The sequence below is a fragment of the Mya arenaria genome, chromosome 7, assembly GCF_026914265.1.
Source record: "Mya arenaria isolate MELC-2E11 chromosome 7, ASM2691426v1".
Classification (NCBI taxonomy): Eukaryota; Metazoa; Mollusca; class Bivalvia; order Myida; family Myidae; genus Mya; species Mya arenaria.
This window is the reverse complement of record NC_069128.1, coordinates 18565210-18592900: the sequence shown is the minus strand read 5'-3', so window position 1 is coordinate 18592900 and position 27691 is coordinate 18565210. Positions and strand designations below refer to the sequence as shown.

General features: G+C 33.6%; 1 protein-coding gene and 1 long non-coding RNA gene across 10 annotated transcripts in view; one reads left to right on the top strand and one right to left on the bottom strand.

Moving 5' to 3' along the window:
- The window catches only part of LOC128240536 (uncharacterized), a 71385-nt gene extending 50599 nt beyond the window's left edge, over window positions 1-20786 (bottom strand). For both annotated transcript variants that reach the window (XR_008262184.1, XR_008262183.1), the window contains exons 1-2: window positions 20678-20786; window positions 7354-7559 (exon numbers count right to left, since the gene is read on the bottom strand). This is a non-coding gene — a long non-coding RNA (uncharacterized LOC128240536). The remainder of the gene's footprint in view (window positions 1-7353; window positions 7560-20677) is intronic.
- LOC128240534 (protein Wnt-6-like) lies at window positions 160-27691 on the top strand. Of its 8 annotated transcripts, none has more exons than XM_052957192.1 (6): window positions 160-1469; window positions 7279-7536; window positions 15558-15632; window positions 17995-18155; window positions 22050-22324; window positions 24308-27691. In XM_052957192.1, the coding sequence occupies exons 2-6, from the start codon at window positions 7463-7465 to the stop codon at window positions 24767-24769; spliced, it is 1047 nt and encodes a 348-aa protein (XP_052813152.1). In that variant the 5' UTR covers window positions 160-1469; window positions 7279-7462; the 3' UTR covers window positions 24770-27691. The 8 variants fall into 8 exon arrangements, with proteins under 8 accessions (XP_052813152.1, XP_052813157.1, XP_052813154.1 ...); XM_052957197.1 differs by lacking the exon at window positions 160-1469 and adding an exon at window positions 2992-3066; XM_052957194.1 differs by lacking the exon at window positions 160-1469 and adding an exon at window positions 3057-3129.

Genomic DNA, 27691 nt, shown 5'->3' with positions numbered 1-27691 from the left:
GCTGGAGCATGAAAAGTGACCTTAAAATGAATACCAAGTGGTTAAGACATAAAAGGAAACCCTGACAGGGCATGTGTGACATGTAGAGGACTTACAGGATACTAATGAACATATACAAGACACAGTACATTGGTAGAAGACAGTGCCAAATTTACGTATAATACGACATCTAATTGGATTGAATCATTAAATGGTAAAATGTGTCATAATTATAGAGGACAATTGACACAAACATTTAGTGTTATAAGCTACAAGTTCATACATTGAGGACATTGGATGAGGCATAGGAACATTAAGTGAATCCTCCATCTATAAATGCATGTGAATAAATTGAGGACAGTAACTGAGGCAAAGAGACATTAAGTGAAACCCCCATCTATAAATATGTGAAATCATTGACAACAGATGAGGCAAATAGGTATTAAGTGATTCCTCCATCTACAAATGCATTTGAATATATTGAGGAGAGTAACTTAGGCAAAGAAACATTAAGTGAACCCTCCATCTATAAATATATGTGAATACATTGAAACAGAGGATGAGGCGAAGATACATTTAATGAATCCTTCATCTTTAAAATACATGTGCTCCTTGGATTAGAGTGGATGGAAATCAGACATGGCCAAATGCGGCTTCCCAAAACAAGGGGATTATCGTGTAGAGTAGAGGAGATTAAAGGCAAGACTAATGGTATTCTGTATACCTCAAGAAGGATGATTATATCATTTGTTCTTAATGTGAACATATTCAAATATTGTGAAACTTGTTATTCGGATGATAATACGATGTGTTCTTAACGCGTACATGGTCGTAAAAATGTAAAATTCGTGATTCTTCTATGGAAAAGATTGGTGTGTTTTTAAAAATACTATTAAAGCTGGATTAGAAAGTTTCCAAAAGTGATTTTCTTCGTCTAAGAGTGTGTGAGCTACTGATATTAACGAGCAAGAGAACGTTCTTGAATAAAAGTGGTCGGGGTTGTTTGGTGCAAAAGTGTTCAAGGTTCGTCATGAATGGGTGTGGGAATAGATGACGAAGTCCACTAATACAAGACCTCAAAATGATGTTGTTATGATGCGTTTTTGAATAATGCTATGCAAAGGAGCATGCATCAACGCATCTGAAATATTTGATGTTAAATTTGGCATGCGAAGAGATTTCAGAGTACTATAGTTTGACACCGATAAACCTATTTCGCCATCCTTACTGAAGAATTTGATAGAGCCGTAAGAAATTCATAAATACTTAATATTAGAAAATCACGTTGTAGATGAAAATAATGCAGTTTTAAACTCTTGGAATTCTTGAGACGCATCTTTTACATTGGAGATTGGTATTTATCGTGTAATTACTGATCTTGGGGAGATCCATGAGTTACGACATATACATCAAGTCTGTTGTAATATTACACACTCGTACAGAACATCGGAGGAAATATCTTGCCGGTGTATTGAACTTCATTTGATACGGTGAGTGTTTTTTGTCTTTGTTTTATATGAACATATTTATTTTATGTTTCGATATTTAAGTTTAAATGTTGTGAAGTTTTTGTTAAATATTTACATATTTCTTTTTGTTTTTTTATATCATGTTTGAAAAAAAAGATTGACAATATTGTCAAGCGAAAAACTTGAAAGGAGATTGATCAGAGAAGTATACAGCTGATCCGTGTTCATAAATATGTCACTGAAAAAAATGAAAAAAAAAACATGACAAAATCAACCCAACTGCCAACAAATTTCTTACTAAATTTTGAAAGTTAAGGGTCAAAATTTGGCAACATCACTGGCGCATGGACCCAGAAATTCTGCTTTAAGAAAAAAAGGGAATTTCAAGACGGGCTAAACGTGAATAATCACGTGATTGAAAAATGTTTTTCCTCGGTCAGGGTTTGTGTTGCAGAAACTGACTCGCGCATCAAATAAACAGAATACTCGCACAACAAAAACCCAACTGTTGAACGAACATGTCAATTCTAAACAAAAGTGAAATCAGAAACTATTGAAAATTCACTTGTCTTAATGTTAAAAGAATCGATTGGTCAACGCTACTGTTTAAATCATTTTAGCGAATTTGGGACAAACGACAAGCAAAAAGAGGGAATAATTATGGCCGTGCAAAAGGTCACGTCAAAAACAGTTTAACAGATCAGAACATTTTCGTGTTAAGCATTAAAAGCTAGTCGTCATAACAAAAACAAAACAAAACATGGCATGTGACAATTATAACATAAGTAACATCAATATTTTTTTATAAAAGGAAAGATATTGATTAAATTTGGTTATATATAACTATGTATTTCTATATATATACGGATTTGCGGCTAATAAGTACAACCACGTAGTTTATGTTGAGTGCTACATAAAATTTAGTGGCTAGCTGTTAAATATTAATACTGTTGCTCTTCTAAAAAATGTTAGTATCTGTATGTATCAAAGAACTACACTTTAATGCTTAATAACTACAGTTAATGAAACAACCAACAAAACAACATGTAAATAGTCTTATACCTTAAGCTAAGTGAAAAAGAAAAAGGGAAAAACATAATAAATACTTAAATATATTAAAGAATCACCAAACACATTTGCATTTAAGACAAGCCAAAATTACTCTTGATTAATCATGAAATACATACTATTTAATGGTCTTGTATTAGGTGGCTTAGTCTATTATACTTATACAAAAAAACATTCAGGGTCAAGCACAGTCGCTAAACAGCTAACAAAGAACATGAAAGGAAATCACAAGCCTAAAATTTTACACACCCTGAACGAAAGACACCCAGTATTCAAACAATACAGACACTAAGACAGCAATCGTTTTTAACAAAACAATGTCGTATTGAATTGAAGCCAAGTCAAAATCACTACAAAAACACAAATTATAAAAAAAAAACGAAGATAAAAGTAAAACGCTATGTCCATTTCATGAAGTGTAAGTTTACCCGTTGATTTTCACTTTGGCTCTATTTCAATTGAAGGCATGTGCTTTTCTCGAGGTACTAGATGACCCTGAAAGAGGTTGTCTACCAGCTGAGATGCCCGAGAAACGTATGGAGAAAAACTGGTAGGGTACAGTCTGTCTAACAGACATGTGAGCATTGTTTCTTGCAGGGGATATCGTAAAATGGTACATTGCTTATATTATTATATTAAGGAAACGATTTACAATAGTTTAAGACATATACTTGTTTCGTGTATGGAAAGAAACGAAAGGTATACAGTCTGTCAAACTGCTAACTGCTGGAAATATAATATGGAATAGAAAAGAAGTACAGTTATACATACTTGTATGGTAAACAGACCTAGTGTGATGATACGTTTATGTAGTAATGTAGTTAAATATAACTGATTGTCTTAAATATAGTCTGATTGATAGTCCATGTATGTCAGGCTAATAGTGTGTATTTTGGATTAATCTATGCTCAGAGGACATACCAGTGGTAGTATTTGCAACACACAAAGTTACTTTTCGATAATTAACACACGTTTAACGTGGTTCCAAGTCAAGGCAACTGTTCAATGGATCTTTAAAAAAGCTCTCATTTGTAAACCATCGAGTTTGTTTAAAACCAAAAACTACCAATATTTATAAAAGGCTGATTATATTTTTGAGGTCGTTACTAATCGTAGAGAAAAAAGGGTTCACAGCCAGGGTGCGAAGAAATCCACATTAAAAAAAGACAGATTTTCGTGACACAAAATGCCATTAATGAGGATACTGAACTCATCCTAGACATGTTACCCAAAATCTCAAACAATTCGCTGCCAACATTAACATGTGTTATCACGATAAAGTCTGCCACTGAAGTTGTGTAATTGTTAAAAATACATTAAATATGACATTTAAGTTTGTCAAACTGTGAAATCTAAAACGGTCTTAGTTTATAGGTGTTCGAATCATGGTCTAGAGCTTCGTGTTAAATACTTACGTGAAGTGGAGCAGAACTCGGATGTTGAAAATCACTCACAATCAATACGACTTATTAGAAAATACGAAAATGTAATATTAGGACTGAACGCGATAACAACAATTTTGTTAAGAGTGTATTCTTGATAAAGTTATTCTGTTTATTAGAGAAAAATATAACTTTCGGCGAAACTTGGCACGGGGTTTGAATGTTATGTAATTATATACACTAATATTTCTTAGACATGTGTTGGAAAATAAAATAATGAACGTCGATTAGATAACTGGGATTCGGTGGATAGGACTTGGAGAACGCCTTATTACAATATTGTTAAAATGTCGAAAACGTATGGATTTATGGTGTAGCTTAGATAGTGTGCTTAAAAAATGACATTGAAACATATTTATTAGAAATTCGAATATTGGCTAATACTAAGGAGTAGGTCACGTGGAATTATGCTTTAAGCTGACCATCTGATGCCAAATCTAAGAAGTAAACATTTTTGAATCAGGTAAGAAGAATTAATGACATCATTGAAATGTACATTTCATAAAAAATGCTTGAAATAATGCCATATGACATTGATTTACAAATGATAATTTGATCAGGGCCTAGTTAATGCCGAGGTTGGCTCGTTCACGTGTTATATGGTCAGAAATATATAAAAAAAAACTAAAAAAAACATGATTTTTTTCAATGTCAAAACACCATCTAATGTTCAATGAGAGATCTATTGTTAATGATTGTTTAAAAATATGGCAGAAATGTTCCTTTTTGCCGGAAAGCATATAAGTAACGCTTATGAAAATTGTGTTCTTTTGGGCTTGGATACACACCATTATGTTTAAGCCAGCATCTGCTAGTTGTTGTTTGGTGTTTGTCTGTCAATGCAAAAAGTTCATCAAAAATACAATGTAAACTTCAGGGACAAGCCCAGTAGTCGAAAAACAACAACAACAACAACAAAAAACAACAACAACAAAGGGCAAAGGGCAAGGGTCCAAACGACAATGAACTAGAAAAAAAACACGTTTAAACACCAAACACACAGATGCAAACACCACGAACAGATTACACACTAATCAAAATACATTAACCGATAAATGATGGGCTTTACATCTTGGAACGGTCAGTGAAACAAGACTTAATAGAACAACATTAACTCCATGAAAGAGTCCAATTGAATACAAAACGTCAACACTTATTTTTCTTGTTTGCTCTTAAAACTGCAAATGTTAGAGACAACCCTTTCTATCGCATTGCCAAAAAAATCATACCCATCTAAAACCTCATTTTGGTGAACGTTATTTGACGATGGTTCAGAACTTTGTTAAAGTTGGCAACGTTGTTATCTGCTCCGCTGCTAATCTTGAAAAGTGAAAAAATAAAAATGATGTGCGCATATACTCAAATAAAACAAACAAAGCCGAAATGTTGTTTCTAAAAGTTTGTAAAAAGAATTGCAAAGAAATTGTGAGTCAATGAGACTTCCAGAGTAGAAAATCGTTGAAAGCCAATAGTAATGATCTTAACAGCATTATTAATTCTAAGTTCTGAACAATCGATCGTAAGTCGCAAAGTTTTACAATTTACATACTTTCTTGCTGAAATTGTGTCATGCATGTAAAGACCGATATTGGACTGAATTGCATCGAACTTATTACACTAGAGATAATAATACATAGATTTTGGTTGGTTGCAGCAAAAAACATAAACGTCTGTAGCACGAAACGAGCCATCCAATTATATCTCTTAAAATATCGGCAAAAGGTATGTGGATTTTTTTTTCAAATTACTATAAGGAGCCACCTGTTGATTGTTGGGGATAATAAAACAGTGAGGCTTGGGATTGTTTCTCATTACACGAAGCAACCGTCGGCGGAAAAAAATAAGATTTTTAAGACAAAAAGTTGACACGTAAGAGTGTAGATGTTTTTTATGATTATTTACGAGATTCTAAGGGTTATTTAGCTATGAGATCGATGAGCCGACGTCTGAGAGGAAGATTGTCAAAATAATTATGTACATTCTTGCTGCATGATTTTGTAAAATTAGCGGTTCACTGGTGCCTTGAAATAGATACTATTACCCTGTTAGAAGAAGTGGTTGTGCGGACAAGAGTAAAAAAATCATTGCGTTCACTTTTACGAGTTATTTAAAGACGCAATTTAAACTCTTTTAGTTGTTCAATTGGTTCTTAATATAAATACTACGACCGGGTGAAAGTGTGTGTAAAGTTTGTGTTGATATTGATGCGCTGATAAAAGAAGTGGTTGTTAGAACAAAAGTGAAAAATAGAGTGGTGTTGTTATTTTCTATTTATATGGAATTCTATACAAACAATATAAGTAGTTTCTTGATACAAATGGTAAAAGAGTGTGTCAAATTGTCGGCGATATTGATACGCAGGTAGAAGTCTTTGTAAGGATAAGAGCGAAAAAATAGTGCACTGTTTGTTTTCTGAATTTATTTGGAAACTTTTTACTGATACAAACAATACTGGTATCAACAACTAGTTCACTAGGTTGTTGATATAGATATGACTACCTTGAAAGAAGAAAGAACTATATAGACTTTTTGTAATGAGGAGAGGTTTTGAAGTGCATCCTCGTTTGTCCAAGTTTTGTTTTGTCTGATAGTTTAACTTAGGTGACAGTGAAAATGGTGCGCTGTTAAGGAATTTATCAAAAAGTGACGCAGGTTTATAATAGTATTATAATGAATATGTAAACACATTCTTCACAAGATTCAAATAACTTACAACTTCCTTATTTTGAAAAAAAAATGTGTGAACAAATAATATAAAGTTTCTTGGGATTTTGTGCTTGAGAGAAGAGGTAGGTTTCATGAAATATATAAAAAATGGTTTTGAAGTGAAAAGAGTGCTCTATTTTTGGAACTCCTTGTTTGGTTAAGAGCTACTACGGTTTTCCTAATGAAGTTGTAAACAAATAAAGTTATGCTTCTGAGGATTTAGTGACCTAATTGGTTTTGAACTGGTGACAATAGTGTTGTCCGTTTTTGAACTTATCTAATAGTGACGCAATGTTATAATGAATGTGTTAACAAATAATTTACCGTTTTCCATACCACACAAGAGAAACCCCGCAGACATCCTTTAATGAATGTGTAAACAAAAAAAATTGGCTTCTGAGGATTTTTTGACAAAGAATAAGTTGTACGTTTAAACAATAATTGAGTTTTACGTAACTTTCAAGGAATGTACGATTACGGAAAACATATACACTTTCATTTAAAACCTTTTTATCGTTTAAGGTCGAAAACGTCACCGTGGGTATATTTGTATTTATGTATAGTACGAACACCTTTTAATAAATGTAAATAATAGTATCCTCTTATCGTTTCAGATCGAGTCTTCACGCGTCTTGTTTATTATTAGAAACACTTTTCTGATACATAAAAATAATAAAAGCTCATCGTACCGTATATCGCTGATCCCTTGATATCGGAGCAGGCATGACGTAGAACGATGGTGGGTGGACGCCGTGACGTCACAGATGGACATCTTGTAGAGCCTTTGCTGACGTCACAATGAACATACAGGCCTTCTATGCATTCCTTTATTTCTACCTCATGTGTCCTGCGGATATTATCGGACTGTGGTGGTAAGTTGACTAGATGTGTCCGCCTGTAATTATTCAAACGATTAAAAATTGAATATTCATATTCATATACTTATAATCAGGCAAATAAGAAACAAACAAAACAAAGAAACTATACATAGAAAAAAAACAGTAAAAAAATAGCCGTCGAATCCATCCCGGGTCGCAGAATTGACTATCCATTGTGATTTCCACTTTACCATAACGTCGGTAGCATTTTCTCTGCTAACTTGGAACGGTATGCCTTTTTGCAGCGCTATTTTTGGGCAGTAGGCTGCTGCGGTTAATCTTTCATTGCTATTGGTCTTAGTATATTTAATTGGACGTGGCCGTTTATCATTTTCTTTCTATCTATTAATTTGGTAGGTGTTCATGTTTCAATAAATTATATAACCTGTTAGTTCGGTGATATCTTGTTGTCCCTGAACACTTAAAATAGAGACTGCTGTTTTCATATTTAAATGTAGTTTGTGCATTCCAGAGATTAATGTTCAAAACATTATCTAAATCAAAATTGACCACCTACATTGTTTAAAACATCATTTATGTTTAATCCAGCTCTTTGAACAAGTTAATAGTTGTTAACAACTAATTTTATTCCTCATGAATATTTTAATTACATTATATTTTTTCAAGACAATATTTACCGTTGACTTTTCGAGCACGTGTGTCTTGTCATTTCTTGTTAAAGCATCACAAGGTTCACGTCATACGATGTTAAGCGACAATGAGTTACGTACGGTTTTTGCGGACTCTGACATTTCCTAAACAATGAAAACTACTGAGTAGAGCTAACGTCCTGAGCCTGAGTTCAATACTCGGACTCAGAAAAGCTAAATTTTTAGTTTTGTTGTAAAAATGCTATTATAGGAGAAAAAATGTAAAAGTATATGTATATTATACATACAATTTGCTCTTCTGTTAAGCACACATCTTTTGTCAAAATTAGTTGTAATATATTAATTTTGAATCATTTTAGAATTGAGATTTAAGCTTGAGCCTGAAACTCCGACTCAAAACGTTAGTGTATACGGCTCCTTGGCATGACCAGTAGCCAACGTATTAACGATAAACTTATTTAGAGGCACATGGCTCAATGCCCACTTTAAACGAGAAACATACAACAGCCCAACACTACACAGACAGACACAGACAGACACAACCCGTATAAGAACATTTGAAACGGTCAGCGAAAAGAGTTTTGAATAAATATTAAATCTTAAATAAGCAACTGTCAGCAAACACAGTTTTAAAATGATAATAAAACATGAACTAGTAACGGTCAGCAAAGAGTTTAAACTGTATATTAAAATATTAATTAGCAACGGTCAGTAAACACTGTTTAAAATTAATATTAAAAGCAATACTTAGCAACGGTCAGCAAAGAGTTTAAACTGTATATTAAAATATTAATTAGCAACGGTCAGTAAACACTGTTTAAAATTGATATTAAAAGCAATACTTAGCAACGGTCAGCAAAGAGTTTAAACTGTATATTAAAATATTAATTAGCAACGGTCAGTAAACACTGTTTAAAATTAATATTAAAAGCAATACTTAGCAACGGTCAGCAAAGAGTTTAAACTGTATATTAAAATATTAATTAGCAACAGTCAGCAAACACTGTTTAAAATTGATATTAAAACCAATACTTAGCAACGGTCAGCAAATAGTTTAAACTGTATATTAAAATATTAATTAGCAACGGTCAGTAAACACTGTTTAAAATTAATATTAAAAGCAATACTTAGCAACGGTCAGCAAATAGTTTAAACTGTATATTAAAATATTAATTAGCAACGGTCAGTAAACACTGTTTAAAATTAATATTAAAACAATACTTAGCAACGGTCAGCAAAGAGTTTAAACTGTATATTAAAATATTAATTAGCATCGGTCAGCAAAACATATTTATAATGGATATAAAATCATTAATTAGCATCAAACAGCACACAGAGTTTTAAATGGATATTAAAACATAAATTAGCAACGTTCTGCAATACCAGTTTAAAATTAATATTAAAACATTAATAAGCAACGTTCAGTAAAACACTGTTTAAACTGGATATAAAAATACTAATTGGCAACGGTCATCCAAACCAGTTTATAATGGATATTTAAAAATAAAATAGCAACGGTCAGCAATACCAGTTTAAAATGAATATCAATACATTGATCAGCAACGTTCAGCAAACACAATTTAAAATTGATATTAAAACATTTATTAGCAACGGTCAGTAAAACCAGTTTAAAATATATATTATAACATTAATAAACAACAGTAAGCAAACACTGTTTAAAATGAATATTATTATTATTTTTAAATATTAACATCAATGAGAAAAGGTCAGCAAAGTCCTCAGGCTTTCACTTTGGGCTTATACAGGTTCTCGAAATGAATCGCTAAAAACTGCGACTGTCTGCCAGTAAAATTTGTGCTATTTAATTAAGAATTTATCGCATTTTTTCGTGCGTTCATGTTGTATGAACGCAGGAGAAAACGCGAGCAAATTCCATGAAGCACGCTAGCGATTCTTGGGCGCAAGATAAACTGCGATCCATCCTTATTCTTTCACATCAAATAATTATTCATTATGAATATAATCTGGTAAAATGTTATGTAGATTTTTTGTTAAAGCAAGGATATCGGCAACAAACGGTGGTACAAAAGAAATAGCTAACAATGGTAGCGTCGTATACCATTAGTTAAATGATATCGCGTTTATCCAATTAGAGCGCCATTTTTAAATAAGCAATGACGTCTTAATCCTTTGCTTGTTATAAAATAAACAACGTCAATATAAAACACTGAATATCTATATTAAACAATGAACAAATAAATCATATTATTTTTTACACAAGTAAAAATAATGATATTGAAATGAAAAAAAAACAACAGCAAACAAGTTGACCAACATCATCATCAACAAGAACATACAACCCCCAAATAATAACACAGAATAATTACAATATTTATTAATGTATTGTCATTTTAAATCTAAAAATAACCAAACGAAAATGCGTTCGATTAGTCCAAAATCGTCCAAGTTAAATCAATTAAAAATGGGCCTTCTAACACCGCATTGGAGACAAATCAACATGTATAATACCAAGTATGTTAGTCATTTTTAATTAATATGTAACCTACAATTTAACTAGTTTTGTTCGTACATGAATTATTATGTCAAAAATATTTTCAAAAAAGGTAGCAACACCTGTGCATAGTCTGTGAATAATTTGGATGGTTGTTCATGGAATTAACCGCAAGTTTCTTTGAAGCAAGCATGTCGTTGCGAAAATTATGTTGAGTCATTGATCACTATTCAGATACAAAATCCACATATTACATAAATAAATTTAACATTTTTACCTGCTACTAATTTAATAATCATAACGTTTTTCAAGTGGGTGTTATTGCTGTACTCGTTGAAGCACGCAGCTTTTTTTAAGATTATGATGTTTAAAACCCCGAGCAAGCATATTCACCCACAGAAACCAGGCCGACTAGACGTTGTTAATTTTCGCCTAGCAACTTTTGATGTTCGCCGTCTACCGCGTTTGATATCAAATAATTACTTTGTAGATGTTTTCATGCGGCATGTTGCAATTTTGAACGTAAGAGCTTAATAATGTCAAAAAGTTATCAATTAATACAACGTAACTATGTGAATAACACTTGAGTGATGAGTTATCATTTAAACAATTTTAATTATGTTTTAAGGTATAACACACTAAAACCAATAAATCAGAATATCATTTTTTTCTCTCTCTCAAAACTGTCAACACACGTTTGACATTCCACGCGGTAGGATGGCAATTTATAGTAATTGATACAGAATAGAACTGAACTTTCGTAAAGCATAAATAATAAACATGTTTATAGCCATCAAACATATATAAATTCACATTCACGATGGCAGTATAGCAGTTTTGTTATGAGAAGAGCATGGTTACAGAATAAAATGTACTTAATTGCATAAAATTAATCTAAATATAACGAAAAGCGTCGTTGCATCACCGTATCCATTCGATCAAGGTTATACCACTGAAAATATCAAAGTTTGACTGGTTTTTGTCTTTTATTTTTTCGAAAATAGCAAGTGACTTGTAATAAGGATTATCATTACACTCGTTCATGTCATCGACCTTTGTCATATTTTTTTCAGTGTGTGTGTGTGTGTGTATGTGTATGTGTGCCGCTTATTAATTCTCAGTCCTACGATTTATCAGTGAAATTGAACATGTAAAAATAGTTAGACAGAGAAACCAAATGAATAAAATGGTTCTTTTTTTGAGAAACATTTGAATTTGATTGCGGTATTCTTACCTCAGATACTCACAGTTAAAACGGTGTTTTATAATATAGAACAGGAACAATACACATCATACAAAGCATACCGGTTACTGCATATCGAGGGGTGAGTGCGAAAAGGTTCTAAGTGTCATTAAATAAAGAATAAGATAGAACCTTTTCGCATTCACCCTCGATATGTACATCCCTTAACAAAACCCCTTTTATGTTGTTTTTTATAACCATAAGATCAAATGCTAGTACACCATGCAGCATTCATACAATAAATATACACAAGCATGCAAAAAAATATTAATAAATAATATAATTGATGCAAAAAGCGAAACAACAAAGCGGAGAACTAGGTGGCAAATCATTTCAAAGACAAATAAAAAGGGTAAAGATAATAGCTAGTGCTGTACAATAATACCATGAAATTCACTCATACACACAGTTATCAACGAGACACACAACGCCCCAAGACAGCATACATATATCACATAAATATTATTGAAATATTGCTATCAGTAAATGTTGCTGTTACCGCGTTCTCAATTGATTGAATAGCAATGAACATAACAAACCGCATATTATAACATATAAACCTAAGTTTTGTAATTTATTTAAAATTTAGGTAACAATTATACATTGTAGTGAGCGACATTAAAATAATATTATTATCAATATATATATAAGGATGAACTAGCATAGTACCATTTCAAACCATCATACTATAGTTCAATATATTAATATGACATAGATTAGTTTTGAATATCATAAAAACAATTTCAACATATGGATCACGAACATACACACAAACAAAGTTTGATATTTAACATCGATTATCATAACGACGTACCTAAGAGAGAGATCTAAATAATGAATGGCCCAAATAAATTTTAAAATGGTTTCCAAAATACTCACAATAAGTCTGTAATTTATAAAAAGAACATTCTAAAAAGAGATACCAGTAGATATATGTACGCTTAATGGGAACAGATGTAACAGTATGACAACACTTAACTTTTTCTTGTTAAACCATTCTGTCTCCAAACCTGTTCTGAATGACCCTTTTCTACCATTTTCTGTTGGTTCATATTCAGTTTTTGTCTGCCTTTTGTTGTACATTCTATTTTCCCCTGCATACATTTATCATGTCTTGTCCTGAAATTGTGAAATTTCCACTCTACTCTTCTTTATTCTGTATTGTATATCTACCCTGTCTAGTCCTGACTGACAGGAAAGAGGGCTGTAACTTAAAACATTCAAGTAAAAATTATTCTCCACTTTCATGTCATTTAAGATGTTATCCTTTCTCACCCTTTCTAAAGGACAGACAAAGGGCTGTTATCTGTATAACAAATTCATGCCATTTCTGTCCTGGTATATCTTATACTTTCTGTCCCTTTTGATTTTCATGCCACTGTTTCCTTTCTTTTCTTGGCCTCACCCTACTCAAAAGACAGACAGACGGCTGCTATCTGTCAATCCTGTCCTGTTTTGTCTTTTATGTTCAATCCTGTCAATGTATATTTGACTTGTCTATCCATACCTAAAAGTATGAAAAACCTTGTCTTAAAGACATGTAGACTGCTGTTATCTACACACAGTTATGTCATTCCTGTCCTGTATTATCTTGTATTTCGATCATATTTGCCTGTCATTGTATATTTGGCATGTCTATCAATATCCTTTGTCTATAATGGCAGACATAGGGCCGTTATCCTCCATTTCTGGGTTTTTCGGCTTTGGAACTTTTGTGTGTTTTTCGTCTTTTTTTGCTGTCCTGTTAGATGTATCCTCTCATTCTATTTTATCTATTGGATCCTGTCTATTCCTGCCCCACCCTTCCTTAATAGCAGACATAGGGCCGTCATAATTTCTGTCTCGGATTGTTCTGCTATTTTTCCCATGCCATTTGTTTTCTGTTATGTTGTGTTAGCCTAAATATCCTTTCCTGTGTATCTTGTCCGGACTATCCCTGTCATGCCCTTCATTAGAGACAGACAACGCGCTTACTTTGGCGATGTTTTGACTGTCACGGCATTCCAAATTTATCCTATATTGAATATTTTTCCTGTCTATCCTGTCCTGTCTACCTAAGATACAGGAAACGCGCTTATATCGGCGATTTTGGGTTCTATAATGTCATTTATTTTTTATCCTATAATTTATGTTTCTGTCTTACCATTTCTCAAAGACAAAAATACGTCTGGTATATGTCCATTTTACGTTGTATCCTGTCCTGTTCTGTCTTGTTGTTTTTTTTCTATTCTGTTTGGATGCCCTCTCATTTATGTCAGTCGCAGTTGTATCATTTCATATGGATTTGGCCTAACCTGTCTAGTTGAGGTCAAGTTAAGTACAAGTTCCTTAACTTCTTAAATTTAATTTAAAGACTCAGTCTCAAAAATACAAATACTAAAATATATTAAAATTGATCCAGTATATTATATTTTTGGAAATACACGTTTAACTTATGGTGTATACAGTAATTTTTAGTAGGAAGGCCTTACAAGTATAATGACATTGTAATTCAGATTTGCATTATTTTCGGTCCCGAGTCTTAAACACAGACATTAGACATCAGTGCAAACTGGCCCAGTCTTGCCTTTCCAAAAAAGACAGACAGAGGCTGTTATCTGTCCTAGACACTTGCACAATGGGGGAGGGCGCTGTAGGGCGAAACAGACACGTCAGCTAAGCCGCGTCGGCAAATAGCGATACAGCAATACCTGGAGTAGGCAGCCCCCGATATTGTCGATATCTGTTCGGGGTGAACACTACTACAGGTTTAAAATATTACATTCGATTAATTTGAACATGATGAAACTGCAAGTTTAAACATTTCACAATACACTGATTTTCCGATGAAAAAAACAGTGAATGTATGCATTTTGTAATGTTATTTTACTATGTAGCTCAATAAAAAAGGAATCGTTCCGTGATAAAAATGAAACAAACAAACAACATACTTTTTGAATAATATTTTAAAGCATATAATGAAAAGAAATCGCATCAAATTAGCAGTAAATAACTAATTTTTAAATATTTATATTACTAAGTACATGATTCTTTTGGTTCCTCATCTTTTTCTCAACATGTTTTTAATTAATATACTTATTTATTTATTGTTTTCATATATGTTTTAAATGCAATAAAACGAGAAGAATAACGATGCTGTTCTGGAACGTGATTCTCATTCTGAAATTAATTTTTAACCGCTCGTACTTTTCTTGATGCAAACACGCGTTGCTCTCTCAGGATCGCTATCGGGTTCTGCTATCAAGATAGGGATCGGATCAAGGCTATAGGGTTTCATTAGATTGAGATAAAACAACTATATTCATTGAGCGTTAGTTCACATCTTACGATTTATCTAAGCTTTAGTCATAATCAAATGCCTTTAGAAGTGTCGTTAATGGTAAAAAACATAAACACATGTTGCTCAGTCGTTGTTGCAGTGTTGATAATAAGTTAAAATATACATAGACCTCTTTGAATAGGGCCCAACAAAGAAATGGATAAATACTCTGAATTTGTTTTTAAATCATACAATTTACTGCGATCATAAATTATACTCTCTGTAGATTAGTGCTCTAAAGAAACGTTTAGCGTAAAACTTAAAACACGGCCGATGTTAAATGCTTGATCAACAAATGTTGATTTTTATTCAAAACTGTATTGTTAGTGTATATGTTTTATGAACATACTTTTATTTTATTTTTTCCAGGGCTGTGGGAAGCCCGCTTGTTCTAGAGCCCAACAAAATATGCCGAAAAAATCGGAAACTCTCCGGAAAACAAAGGTGATTAAAACATTTTTTCTATTACTTTTGATGCTGCTATATCGTAGATTTCACTGATTAGGACCAATTGAGACCAATTAGGACCAATATTGAATACCAGCCAAGAGATCTAGAATTTCAGTTCAACATAGTGTGTGTTTCACAAAGTAAATTAAACTTTTTTCTTGCAAAGCTATTTAAGCATTGCTTAACTGGTCATTTAAGCTAACGAAATACATAGTAAAAAAATCAGAATATCAAATCGAATAAAAGAAAAAAGCGATATGTCTATCATGAATGTCGATATGTCGGCAGAATAAGATAATTGGAATTTTCCATCGAAAGCAACTTCGGATGTATATGGACGATTTACAATATCAGAATTCTTGACATTTATCTACTCTACCAGAAGATCGTGTAGTTATGTAGTAATTTCAATTAAGCAGTTAAACCTTGGGGCAATACTATTTAAAATACTTACTATTCATGTAATAATACAGTTCACTGGGAATCAATTTGAACGAACTTATACAAATTACTCATTGAAACACTACACTTTATTAATATCATTATTATTATTTATTTTACGAACTACTTCTTCTGATGTACCGACATTCGAGAGAATGTTTTCGATGGAAAATGGCCGAGAAATTTCGATTGCAGAATAAGATTGCTCATTGTTAATATGTTAGTTATTGATGTACATGTGTTTTTCATGTAGATATGTTTACTTTGTAATTATATTGGTGCTTGTTCTTAATGTAGGTATTTCTATTCTGATGGTATGCTGGTATTTAAGTACGTTGTACATGTTTATGTTTTGAATGTATGTTGGTGTTTGTAATTGATGAAGATATGGGTTTTCTGTAGATATGTTGGTAATTGTTTATGATGTTGATCGGTCTCTTCTGTATATATGTTGGTGTGAATGATGTATATATGATGTAGATGTGTATATCCTGTTCATGTAATGATGTATATATGATGTAGATGTGTCTATCCTGTTCATGTAATGATGTATATATGATGTAGATGTGTATATTCTGTTCATTAAATGGTGTTTGTTTATGATGTCGATGTGTCTATCCTGTTCATGTAATGATGTTTGTTGATGATGTAGATGTGTCTATCCTGTTCATATAATGGTGTTTGTTGATGATGTAGATGTGTCTATTCTGTTCATGTAATGGTGTTTGTTGATGATGTAGATGTGTCTATTCTGTTTATGTAATGGTGTTTGTTTATGGTGTAGATGTGTCTATTCTGTTTATGTTATGGTGTTTGTTTAAGACGTATGTATGTCTATTCTCTTTATGTAATGGTGTTTGATTATGATGTAAATGTGTATATTCTCTTTATGTAATGGTGTTTGATTATGATGTAAATGTGTCTATTCTCTTTATGTAATGGTGTTTGATTATGATGTAAATGTGTCTATTCTGTTTATGTTATTGTGTTTGTTTATGACGTTGATGTGTCTATTCTGTTTATGTAATGGTGTTTGTTTATGACGTTGATGTGTCTAATTTGTTGATATGTTACTGTTTATTATTAATGTTAATATATCTATTCTGTCGATATATTGGTGTTTGTGATGATGTAGATATCCTTATATCCGTCGGTAGAAGATTGTTAAATGTTAATGTTACTGAATTGATGTTTATGTGTCAATCATCTGTCGACAGAGTAAGATATCAGGATACTAATGTATTTGTTATTGATGTGGATGTGTCTTTTTCTTACTTCTTTTGATGGATGAAGTGTGATTGTGCTTGATTTTGAAACTAATTTCTTCTATCTGGTTTACAGGTGGCTGAAGATTGGGGTGTTTAGTTTTATTTATTTGTTTATCAACGATTGTGAAACAAGTGATAATAACATTATATTAATCTCTCTCGTTGGCACGATGGTACGCGAAAGTTGTTCTTGTGTAATGGGGGTAAACCGGAGTACCCGCAGGAAGCAAATATGTCAGGCTTGATGACCACAAACCAAACTCACATGCACACAGACCGGGAATCGAGCCCTTTGTGTGAAAAAGATGCGCTCACCACTTCAGTACTCATCTTGGAGTGTTTACGGCGTTTTAACGTCGTTATTTCTGGTACGAAGAGATAAACGTATACGTCAATAGGAGAATGATGCTTGGTTTGATAGTAAAGTTATAAATGTTATGCTGTTTATTTGCTTAACAATGATTTTGATACATCCACTCTGCGGGGATAAATGTCGACCGTAGAAAGGGTGTTTCCTTTATGTAAGTGTATTTTGCAGGTATATTTTCTTGGCGGAAGACGAGTATCTGTCAGATTTTTATAGGTACATTTGTCGCATGAAAAGTGGTTTTACGTTAATGTATTGATAAGAATTGTAAATTCTGCAGGTATATTTGTCGGCGGGAAAAGGAAATTGTGGAGGAGGCGGTCAATGGTGCCCGGCTTGCGATCGCCGAGTGCCAATATCAGTTCCAGACCCGACGTTGGAACTGCACGACCGCAAGGAAGTCATTCGCCAGGATCCTGAGGCGAGGTACGCAGGGCGGAGGTAGGGGTGTGGGGTTATAGATTGGTTTATGCGGGGATGGGTAGCGTAGTTGTATGAGGTACGGCATCGTCGAATATCCTCGATACGTTACTACGCTATGCTTCATATATGAAGTGTTACCGAAAATGTACCGTGGTTACCGACGATGGGTGTACAGTCATACTGTTTTGCAGATGTGCAATATTGGCTTTATTTAATTGCAGTTTGCATGCCAGAATATTTGGTTGGATAAGGTGAAGCAGGGCTGGTAAGGGTGTTATAGGATGAGTTCATCAGTCCAGGACTTTTTTGGACGATACGTGATCATGATTATGAAGAAAATGGTTGGTTGCTAATCAGAATCCACATACAAAGGCGGGAATATCTTTGGACGAAGTAAACAAAACTAAAAGTTGTAATAATGTAGGTTATATAATTTGGTAGTATACAGTGTATTTTATATACATGTTGGTGATATGATACCTTTTAGTATGAATGAATATTAAATAAAAGATATAACAGGCAACAAAACACATTGTTATCAGCCTAATTTAGTAATTTGTGGTTAGCGAACTTGCTTTTCACAAAGTGTTCGATTTCTGCCCCGGGTGTAATTGTGTTTCGTTTAGAGTGACCAATTATACAATGTAACCTACAGGGACAAGCTCAGTAGTCAAACATTCAAATGTATACCTTGTTAAGAGGCGCAAGACAAGGGTCCAAATGACCCAAACGTGTAACCACCATATAAACAAATACACAAACCACAAACATACCATACACGCATCAAAATGACTTAACATTTAAATGATTGAAACAGTAGTAGACCGGGGGTTTATACTAGCGTGTATGTTCATAACATCAAACATACTTAACATTTCAATGATTGAAACAGAAGTCGACCGGGGGCTTATACTAGTGTGTATGGTCATAACCTCAAACATACTTAACATTTAAATGATTGAAACACAAGTCGACCGGGGGCTTATACTAGCGTGTATGACAATAACATCAAACATACTCAACATTTAAATGATTGAAACACAAGTCGACCGGGGGCTTATACTAGAGTGTATGGTCATAACCTCAAACATACTTAACATTTAAATGATTGAAACACAAGTCGACCGGGGGCTTATACTAGTGTGTATGGCCATAACCTCAAACATACTAAACATTTAAATGATTGAAACACAAGTCGACCGGGTGCTTATACTAGAGTGTATGGTCATAACCTCAAACATACTTAACATTTAAATGATTGAAACACAAGTCGACCGGGGGCTTATACTAGTGTGTATGGCCATAACCTCAAACATACTAAACATTTAAATGATTGAAACACAAGTCGACCGGGGACTTATACTAGAGTGTATGGTCATAACCTCAAACATACTTAACATTTAAATGATTGAAACACAAGTCGACCTGGGGCTTATACTAGCGTGTATGACAATAACATCAAACATACTCAACATTTAAATGATTGAAACACAAGTCGACCGGGGGCTTATACTAGTGTGTATGGCCATAACCTCAAACATACTAAACATTTAAATGATTGAAACACAAGTCGACCGGGGGCTTATACTAGAGTGTATGGTCATAACCTCAAACATACTTTACATTTAAATGATTGAAACAGTATTCGACCGGGGGCTTATACTAGCATGTATGACCATAACCTCAAACATACTTAACATTTGAATGATTGAAACAGTAGTCGACCGGGGGCTTATACTAGTGTGTATGGCCATAACATCAAACATACTCAACATTTGAATGATTGAAACACAAGTCGACCGGGGGCTTATACTAGCGTGTATGGCCATAACCTTACAAACACTTGTCCGAGCCAGACAAGTGGGATTCCTCCGGGTACTCTTGTTTCCCCCCAGCACAAGACTCGTGTTAAAACGTGCCAATACGTATAAGTAATATATAGCTATAACAACTTGTTTCGCAATCTATGTGAAACAAATAAGTCTAAATAAAAAAAATATATACTTCGATGTTAATGTTGGTAGGGGTATTTTAAAACTGACATGATACTGAAAACAAATGAAGTATCATGCAAACAGGTAAGTCCACATGCAACCCACTTGACTTCTAACATGCTACAACCGTTATCTGGGAAATATAAGTGGTAGGTTTGAACCAAGAGGTTTGACGTAAGATGCTCTCAGAACAAAGCAGAAGCTGAGATCATCAAGACGTGCTTCTTTCAGCAAGTTGGCGGGTTCTCTGAGCAACCACTCTGGAAGTTGTTTTCGATGTTTTTTTCTTGTGTTTAATTTCCTATACTCAGCTCAGATGAAATGACTATCAGCGCACAATTTCCGCTAACGGATTTAGTTTAATATCTTTAACGTATTTAAATGGCATTACTGCAAAAACTTCGGAAAGACAATTGAACAATGGCTATAAACTGGAAACTGGAGACAACAAAGACATTCGACAGAACCAAAAACGAACAAGAACAATACAACCCACAGAAAATACACATACTTTACATTACATACCTAGTGTTTAAAGTAACATACCTTAATATGATGGTTTTTTATCCAAAATGAAAAATATTTTCGATTTTGAATATAAAGTAAATGGCAATATCCAAAGCACAAATTTCATAGAACACGCTACACAGGGAAAATGTTTAATATGACTCTTTTCGAAGAAGAGTCTTTGAAAAAGTTCTTCGCAAATTATCATATAAAACGAGCTACAATCTCTAGGGATAAGTGTAAAAGAGATTTTTTACAAACTTCAAAGGAAATTCGCTACCGTTTTCCAAGTTTCCGCAGGAGTCTGTTCGTTGTTTATTACATAAACGCTTATACTAATCGCTACATCAAAGAGCGCCGGTGCTTACGTTCGAATTAAGCATCCGACATCAAAAGAGTTCCAGCATGATTATAGATACTTGGTATATATGTTTCAAGCTGTGAGCGTATGCGTACAAGTGTACAATCGCACAAAAACTCATCCGCTGGAAATTGAATTTTAGATTGCCTGCAATTTTATAACTTAAAGTATTCTGGAAATAAACCTCACATGTATCTTGTTCGATTGAAGTTCTTTTCTAATAATGTAGGTCGTAATTTTATGGAGTTCGTTACGAGATAAATATGAAGTCAGTCAAAATGGCGTAAAAACAACGTTAATTTTTATACGGAAAAGAATTCGTTTTTTTTTTAAAGTAAGATACGAAACTGGTGAATGCAAACTAGTTTGGTTTTAAAGAAAGATACGAAACTGGTGAATCAATTAAATGATATGTTAACGATTTACTATGATTTTGAATATGCATATAAATTTGTTCATAAAAACAACGTGTAGGTCGTAAAGGACGTCGAAGCAGTGGTGGAGTAACTTCTTACCCAGAAGCCATGGTTGGATTCCTGATTCGAAGGTGTCTTTTTATCTGTCATGATTAAACATGATCATCTTTATCCAATGATGAATGCATGCAGTTCAATGTATCGAATAACTGTATTTCAGATATCTGTTGTTGTTTCGAAAGCTGTTTACTAGATAAGGGAGACGATGTTCGTATATGTGGTAACGACCGCGGGTGTAGTTTACACGTGATCGAAACGTGCAAGCTTGGCTCGCTGTTTAAATGTATCGAATAACTGTAAATTGTTCAGATAACTGTTAACTGATAACGTTGTTTTCTGATACAAGGGAAACGGCGTTCGTACATGTAATAACGACCAAGGGTGTAGTTTATACGTGAACGAAACGTGCAAACTTGGCTCGCTGTTTCAATGTATCGAATAACTGTAAATTTTTTAGAAGACTGTTAACCAGATAACGTTGTTTTTCAGATACAAGGGAAACGGCCTTCGTATATGCGATAACGTTTACGTGTGTACTTTATACGTTAACGAAAGCTGATAATTCTTTTTTCAGATACAAGAGAGACTGCATTCGTATACGCTATAACGGCCGCGGGTGTAGTTTATACGGTGACAAGAGCGTGCAGTCGTGGTTCCCTGCTGCAGTGTACGTGTGATAACAACGTACGCGACATAACGTCAGACGGGGAGTGGGAATGGGGAGGGTGCCACGATGACGTCGATTTTGGATACATGAAGTCGAAGGAATTTATGGACGACAGGCGAAAAAAGAAGAAAGGAGATTTAAGAACGAAAATACGTTTGCATAACAATGAAGCGGGAAGATTAGTAAGTCCAGAGTTCAGAAAGGTTGAGCTAACTTATCAATTTAAGATGATATCGGGGCGAAAGCTCGTTTGTGTTAGTTTTAACATTCTTATTTAGTTCATGGAGATACACAATGAATGCAAACTGTCCAAATAAATGATAGGTGAAAACATCTAAATACATCGGAAGACTTTCAGTTTAATAAGTTCCTTTCGATTTTGGAGTGTACTTCGTTTGCAAAAGACTTTGGATCAGGATAGAAACGGATATAAGTACATTGTAACTCCTTACAAATTACAATTGCAAAAGTTAAATGCAGGTACAGGGAGGATAGTAAATAAGTCTATAATCAACAAAGGATAAAATTTTAAGAATTCAAAGTTTGGTTATTCAAAATTACAACTGGATTTTTAAGAATAGTTTTAACACTACCTCCGCCGTAAAAAATATTTGCGCCCGTTAAAAAACGCTTATACCTTGGCAAACGTTATAGTTACAATATATTTATGTGTATACTGTACGAAACTGATCGTAGGTATAATAACAAGTTATTAAAGTAATTTCCAGACTCATTTCGGTACGTGAAGGTTGTTATTCTGTAAAACACATATAATTTCTAGCGTCGGGAGGAAATCATTTTTCTAACCGGACCAAAATAGACAGACGTTTGTATTTTGGTAGCTTGCTGATCTAATTAATCAGTCGTCTGAAGGTTTTTGGCTTCATTTTACTTTTCATATTATCCGAACAAAAGCAAAGCCGGTGTCTTCCCATTTTGCAGTACCCACTTGTAATGGATGGTTGAACAATGAACTTTTGTACACGTTTCGAGTGCTTCCATATGACTCTCATTGATCAGGGAATTCTTTCCTGCCAGTGAAGGCTTATAACCCTTGCTCATCTCTTTGGAAATACATTTTGGTTTGGAAGATCCCCAACACATTCAATTGTACCTTTGAAACTATTAACAGGGCACACCCAGCCGCAAAAAAAAAAAAACACTATTAATAATAGCTATCATGTGTTTCCGGTCCGTATAAAAAAATCCGACCAGAGGCCACACACGTTTACCGGAAACGATTCTTTCCGATTTTCCGGTTGTGCAGCGTGCACGAGGGTCGGATTTTGATAAATATTTCACAGAAAAATAGCTATATTTAGCTTATAGCCTACACTTCCAGTCAATGAAAAATTACAATTTCAAAATAATAAGTTTTCACCAAGATATTTTTTTTATAGAGACTTTATATTATTTAAGAAAATAATCAATAAAACTACAATATAGCTATAGCACAAATTCGTTTTGTTATCCCCCTTTTGATGTTTCACATCATAATAGTAGCATTATTATGATGTTATTCAAGATTCAAGATTCATTTACAGAATATTCAGACGGCTATAGCCCATGTGGACAAATAAATCTACAATATAGTGTTATAGTTATTCAAAAATGCATTGAAATAATGGTAAATCAATATAAATGAAATAGAAATAGTATCAATGATAATATCTAAAATGGACTCATATACATCTTTGCATCCTACTAATGGAAGGCTCACCGTAAACTTGTTGAGTAACACTCTTATTCAAAATCAATACATACGCATGTATAACAAACATCATTTTTGGCAAATAAACCTTTAGCTACTTACTAAATAATGCATTTATGGGAAATATTAATTACTGATACCAAGATTGCAACAGTGTATTTAATAGCAGAAAGCGCAAAAATATTAAATGATTGGTGAATGCTAAAAGATTTACTGTGATCTACTTTAGTCTCATAAGGTAAAAATACCGTGTTTTATGCCCATTTCTTTCAAATTAAACTCGATTTCCTTCATAAGAACCATGATTTTGGAATATTTAAACAATATTATTAATATGGTTAATCCTATTTGGGAGTAAGAGGGCACCTTTAACTAGAATTGATAAAAAAACACGAGCCAAATGACCACTGTTGTCAAATCATCTATATAAAATCTTCAATGATGTTTATTGCAGGCAATACGGGAGTACATGACCAGGGATTGCAAATGTCATGGACTATCTGGGACATGTGCGTTACGAACTTGTTGGCGGCGTATGCCGAACTTCCGGGATACTGGGACGCGATTAAAAGATAAATTCGACGGCGCTTCAAAAGTAACAATATCGAATGATGGAAGGAGCCTAGTGACTGAAGACGATACGATAAAACCTCCTTCCAAAGAGGATCTTTTGTACACAGAGCAGTCTCCCAATTTTTGCAAACCTCGAAAGAGATACGGTTCACTAGGCACGCAAGGGAGACAATGTGTTCCTGACTCGATGGGACTTGAAGGCTGTACGCTTATGTGCTGCGGTCGAGGGTACACACAGACGCAAGTTACTGTGCAAGAAAACTGCAAGTGTCAATTTATCTGGTGTTGCCAAGTGATTTGTAAAACGTGTACCTCGATCAAAACAATAACGCGGTGCTTGTGAAAATGGATGGATTTATAATATGTTGCGGATAATTTTCTGTGTTTGCAATTAACACCACGACGTCTAGACGTTATTGGTTTCTTTTCATTATTATATAATTAACGCCAAGCGTTAGGTCGTAGCATGAAGCGGGATTTATTGTGCAAGAACTTAACATGTGTGTTTTTGTGTCTGTAGTTACTAATATAACCCCATACGAAAACATCCATCAGTTGTATGCACCAGGGTGGTATTCAATATTTTCCTTTAGTTTAAGTTTGGCATTAATACAATTTATGATTCAACAATAATTGCGTGTTGACCTGATGAAATAGAACAACAAAACAGCAGTTGTATACACACAGGGTGGTTTCAATATTGGTTATGGTTTTACGAATAAGTTCAGTCAATACAATGCTTTACTCTATTACACTAGCTTGTATTCATAAAATGATATAATCTACAAAAATGTGGCTTAAATAGGTCGATAAGTAACAGAAATATATAAAGCCAATTTTAAAAAACCAGACAAACAATCATTAAGAGGCCTAGTTACTGAAGACGATATGATACAGCCTTCTTCCAAAGAAAACATTTTATAAACTGAGCAGTCTCACAATTTTTGCAAACGAAGAAAGAGATACGGTTCACTAGGGACTCAAGGGAGACAATGCGTTTCTGACTCGATGGGACTCGAAGGTTGTACACTTATGTGTTGCGGTCGAGGGTACACACAGACGCAGGGAACTGTGCTAGAAAACTGCAAGTGTCAATTTATCTGGTGTTGCCAAGTGATTTGTAAAACGTGTACCTCGATTAAAACAATTACGCGGTGCTTGTGAAATTGAATAGATATTGAAGATAATATTCTGTGTGTTACAGTTACACCACGACGTGTAGACTTAAGTTTTTTCATCAATATATAATTTACGCCAAGCGTAAAGCGGTAGCCTGAAAAGGTCTTTATTGCGAAGTGCATAACCAAACTCCACACAGCGGTTACTTCCCTTTGTCGTACAGTAACCACTGAAACTATGCATGTCATGTGATACTTATCGAAAGAACGTGATGTCATTCAAAAATGTGAATGTTTCCTTTATTAGAAAAAAATATATAATAATTTAACTTCGAACGCAACGTTATTTAAGGAATATCAAATAAAATATTGGTTTTATACATGTAAACAACACACTATTTATTAAAAAAAGGCTAAAATCAAGATATTTAAGTACCAAACTCCACACAGTGTTACTTCCCTTTCCAGTACAGAAACTTATGTCACGATTCAAATCACATGACCGTGAGTAAATATCACGTGACACATAGATAAGGATTGTAAACTATTTTCGATTTTGATTTCTTTCTCGTATTTCAACCTTCCTTGATTAATTGAAATGTATAAAACTATCTAAAACAGAGAAAAAATGACATTTAAAAAAGGTGTATACAGCTATTATCCAGCTATACTCGCTCATGGTGGCAGAGATATATTCTGCTTGTCAGGGGAGATCACTTCGTAGAAGATTGTTTTCGTCCGAGGTGACAGATATCTTCTGTGCTAGTCATGGGAGATCACTACGTAGGCGATTGAGCTACTCCTATATAAAGAAACATCAACATGACCTAGTTATACAAAAAACAACAACAATTATGTCGGAAAGCAAACTTAAGCCTTTAAGGCTATCTGATTGGATTGTTATTTTAACTGTCAAATCAGTTAATATATAAATTCAGTCGGGGACGTATTTTATGGATTAACATTTATTGTAAAACCGGCCATGGTGGTTTCAATATTGGTTTGAATTAGTTTAAATACAATTTATTATTTAATAATATTTGGATATTTAAACGATGGAAAAGGAACTAAAGGGCCAAGATAAATGAGGAACTGATGTTAATTAATACGTTTCTCATTATTTTAATAAATATGAATGTTTCTGTTACCATGGTTTGACATTCAGACATTCACATAAGCATGAATAGGCTTGCCTTGCGATGCACATTGGTGAAATCGGGCGATTATGTCAAAGATGGCTCTGATATCATCATGTACATAGTAAACACTTTAACAATAGATATTCACTGATTTCTCGATAGGCACTGATCTTTTATACATGTATCTCCACATACACAAAACGACCTTGACCTACAAAATCAGAAAAAATCACACTGCTGCCGGTACTAAGAATTTTACGCATAGATATACATATATACTGTCGTCTAAATTAGAGTAGGTTCTAGGTGAAGTCATTTTTCATTTAGTCGTGTCTAAAAGACATCAAGCATGTGTTAGAAATATCTTTAATCTTAAAACGTGTCGTACATGTATAAAATCACGTCTCTAATAAAATGTGTGACGTCGTCTGCGAAAATGAGTCGCGTTGGGGAAATGTTCACGTGAACTATAATAAACGAATTTAATCAAGTTATATAATTTCTTAATAAATTTTAAACCATGTTAAGAATTGAATAAGAAAACGTTTTGCAATTTTTTTTAAAAATAACTCTTATTTTCCGCCTTTTGGGCTCGATTATTACAGTTTGACAGTTTGATTATTATTAGTTGTTGATTTTTGAAAAATAATAGTTTCAGTTTTAATATAAATAACATTGAACGTTGTCACAATCTTCAAAACTTGTCTTACCTTTATATTTTAGAATATGCAAATGTGAACTATTTTTCTGGATGACGTCATATATGCGTTATTGGTAAGGCCTTAGCGGTTAATTAGATTAGACTTATGATGATAAGTAATAACATTTGAAATGTGACGGCCATGTTTGATAAGAATTGAAGAGAAATTCACAATTTCCATTGCTTTTTTGTTTTATTTCCAAAGAAAATAAATATGTTGGATAAAAGAGAAAAACAATCTGAACAGATTCTTGATGTATGAATTCCATTTATGCATTGTTATATGAAATAAAATCTATAATTTTCAA

Excerpts from the sequence above, each read along its gene's own strand:
- LOC128240534 (XM_052957192.1), top strand. The coding sequence starts at position 7,463 with ATGAACATACAGGCCTTCTATGCATTCCTTTATTTCTACCTCATGTGT. Across the intron at positions 7,537-15,557 it reads GATATTATCGGACTGTGGTG|GGCTGTGGGAAGCCCGCTTG; the intron begins GTAAGTTGACTA and ends TATTTTTTCCAG. Across the intron at positions 18,156-22,049 it reads GCGAGGTACGCAGGGCGGAG|ATACAAGAGAGACTGCATTC; the intron begins GTAGGGGTGTGG and ends TTCTTTTTTCAG.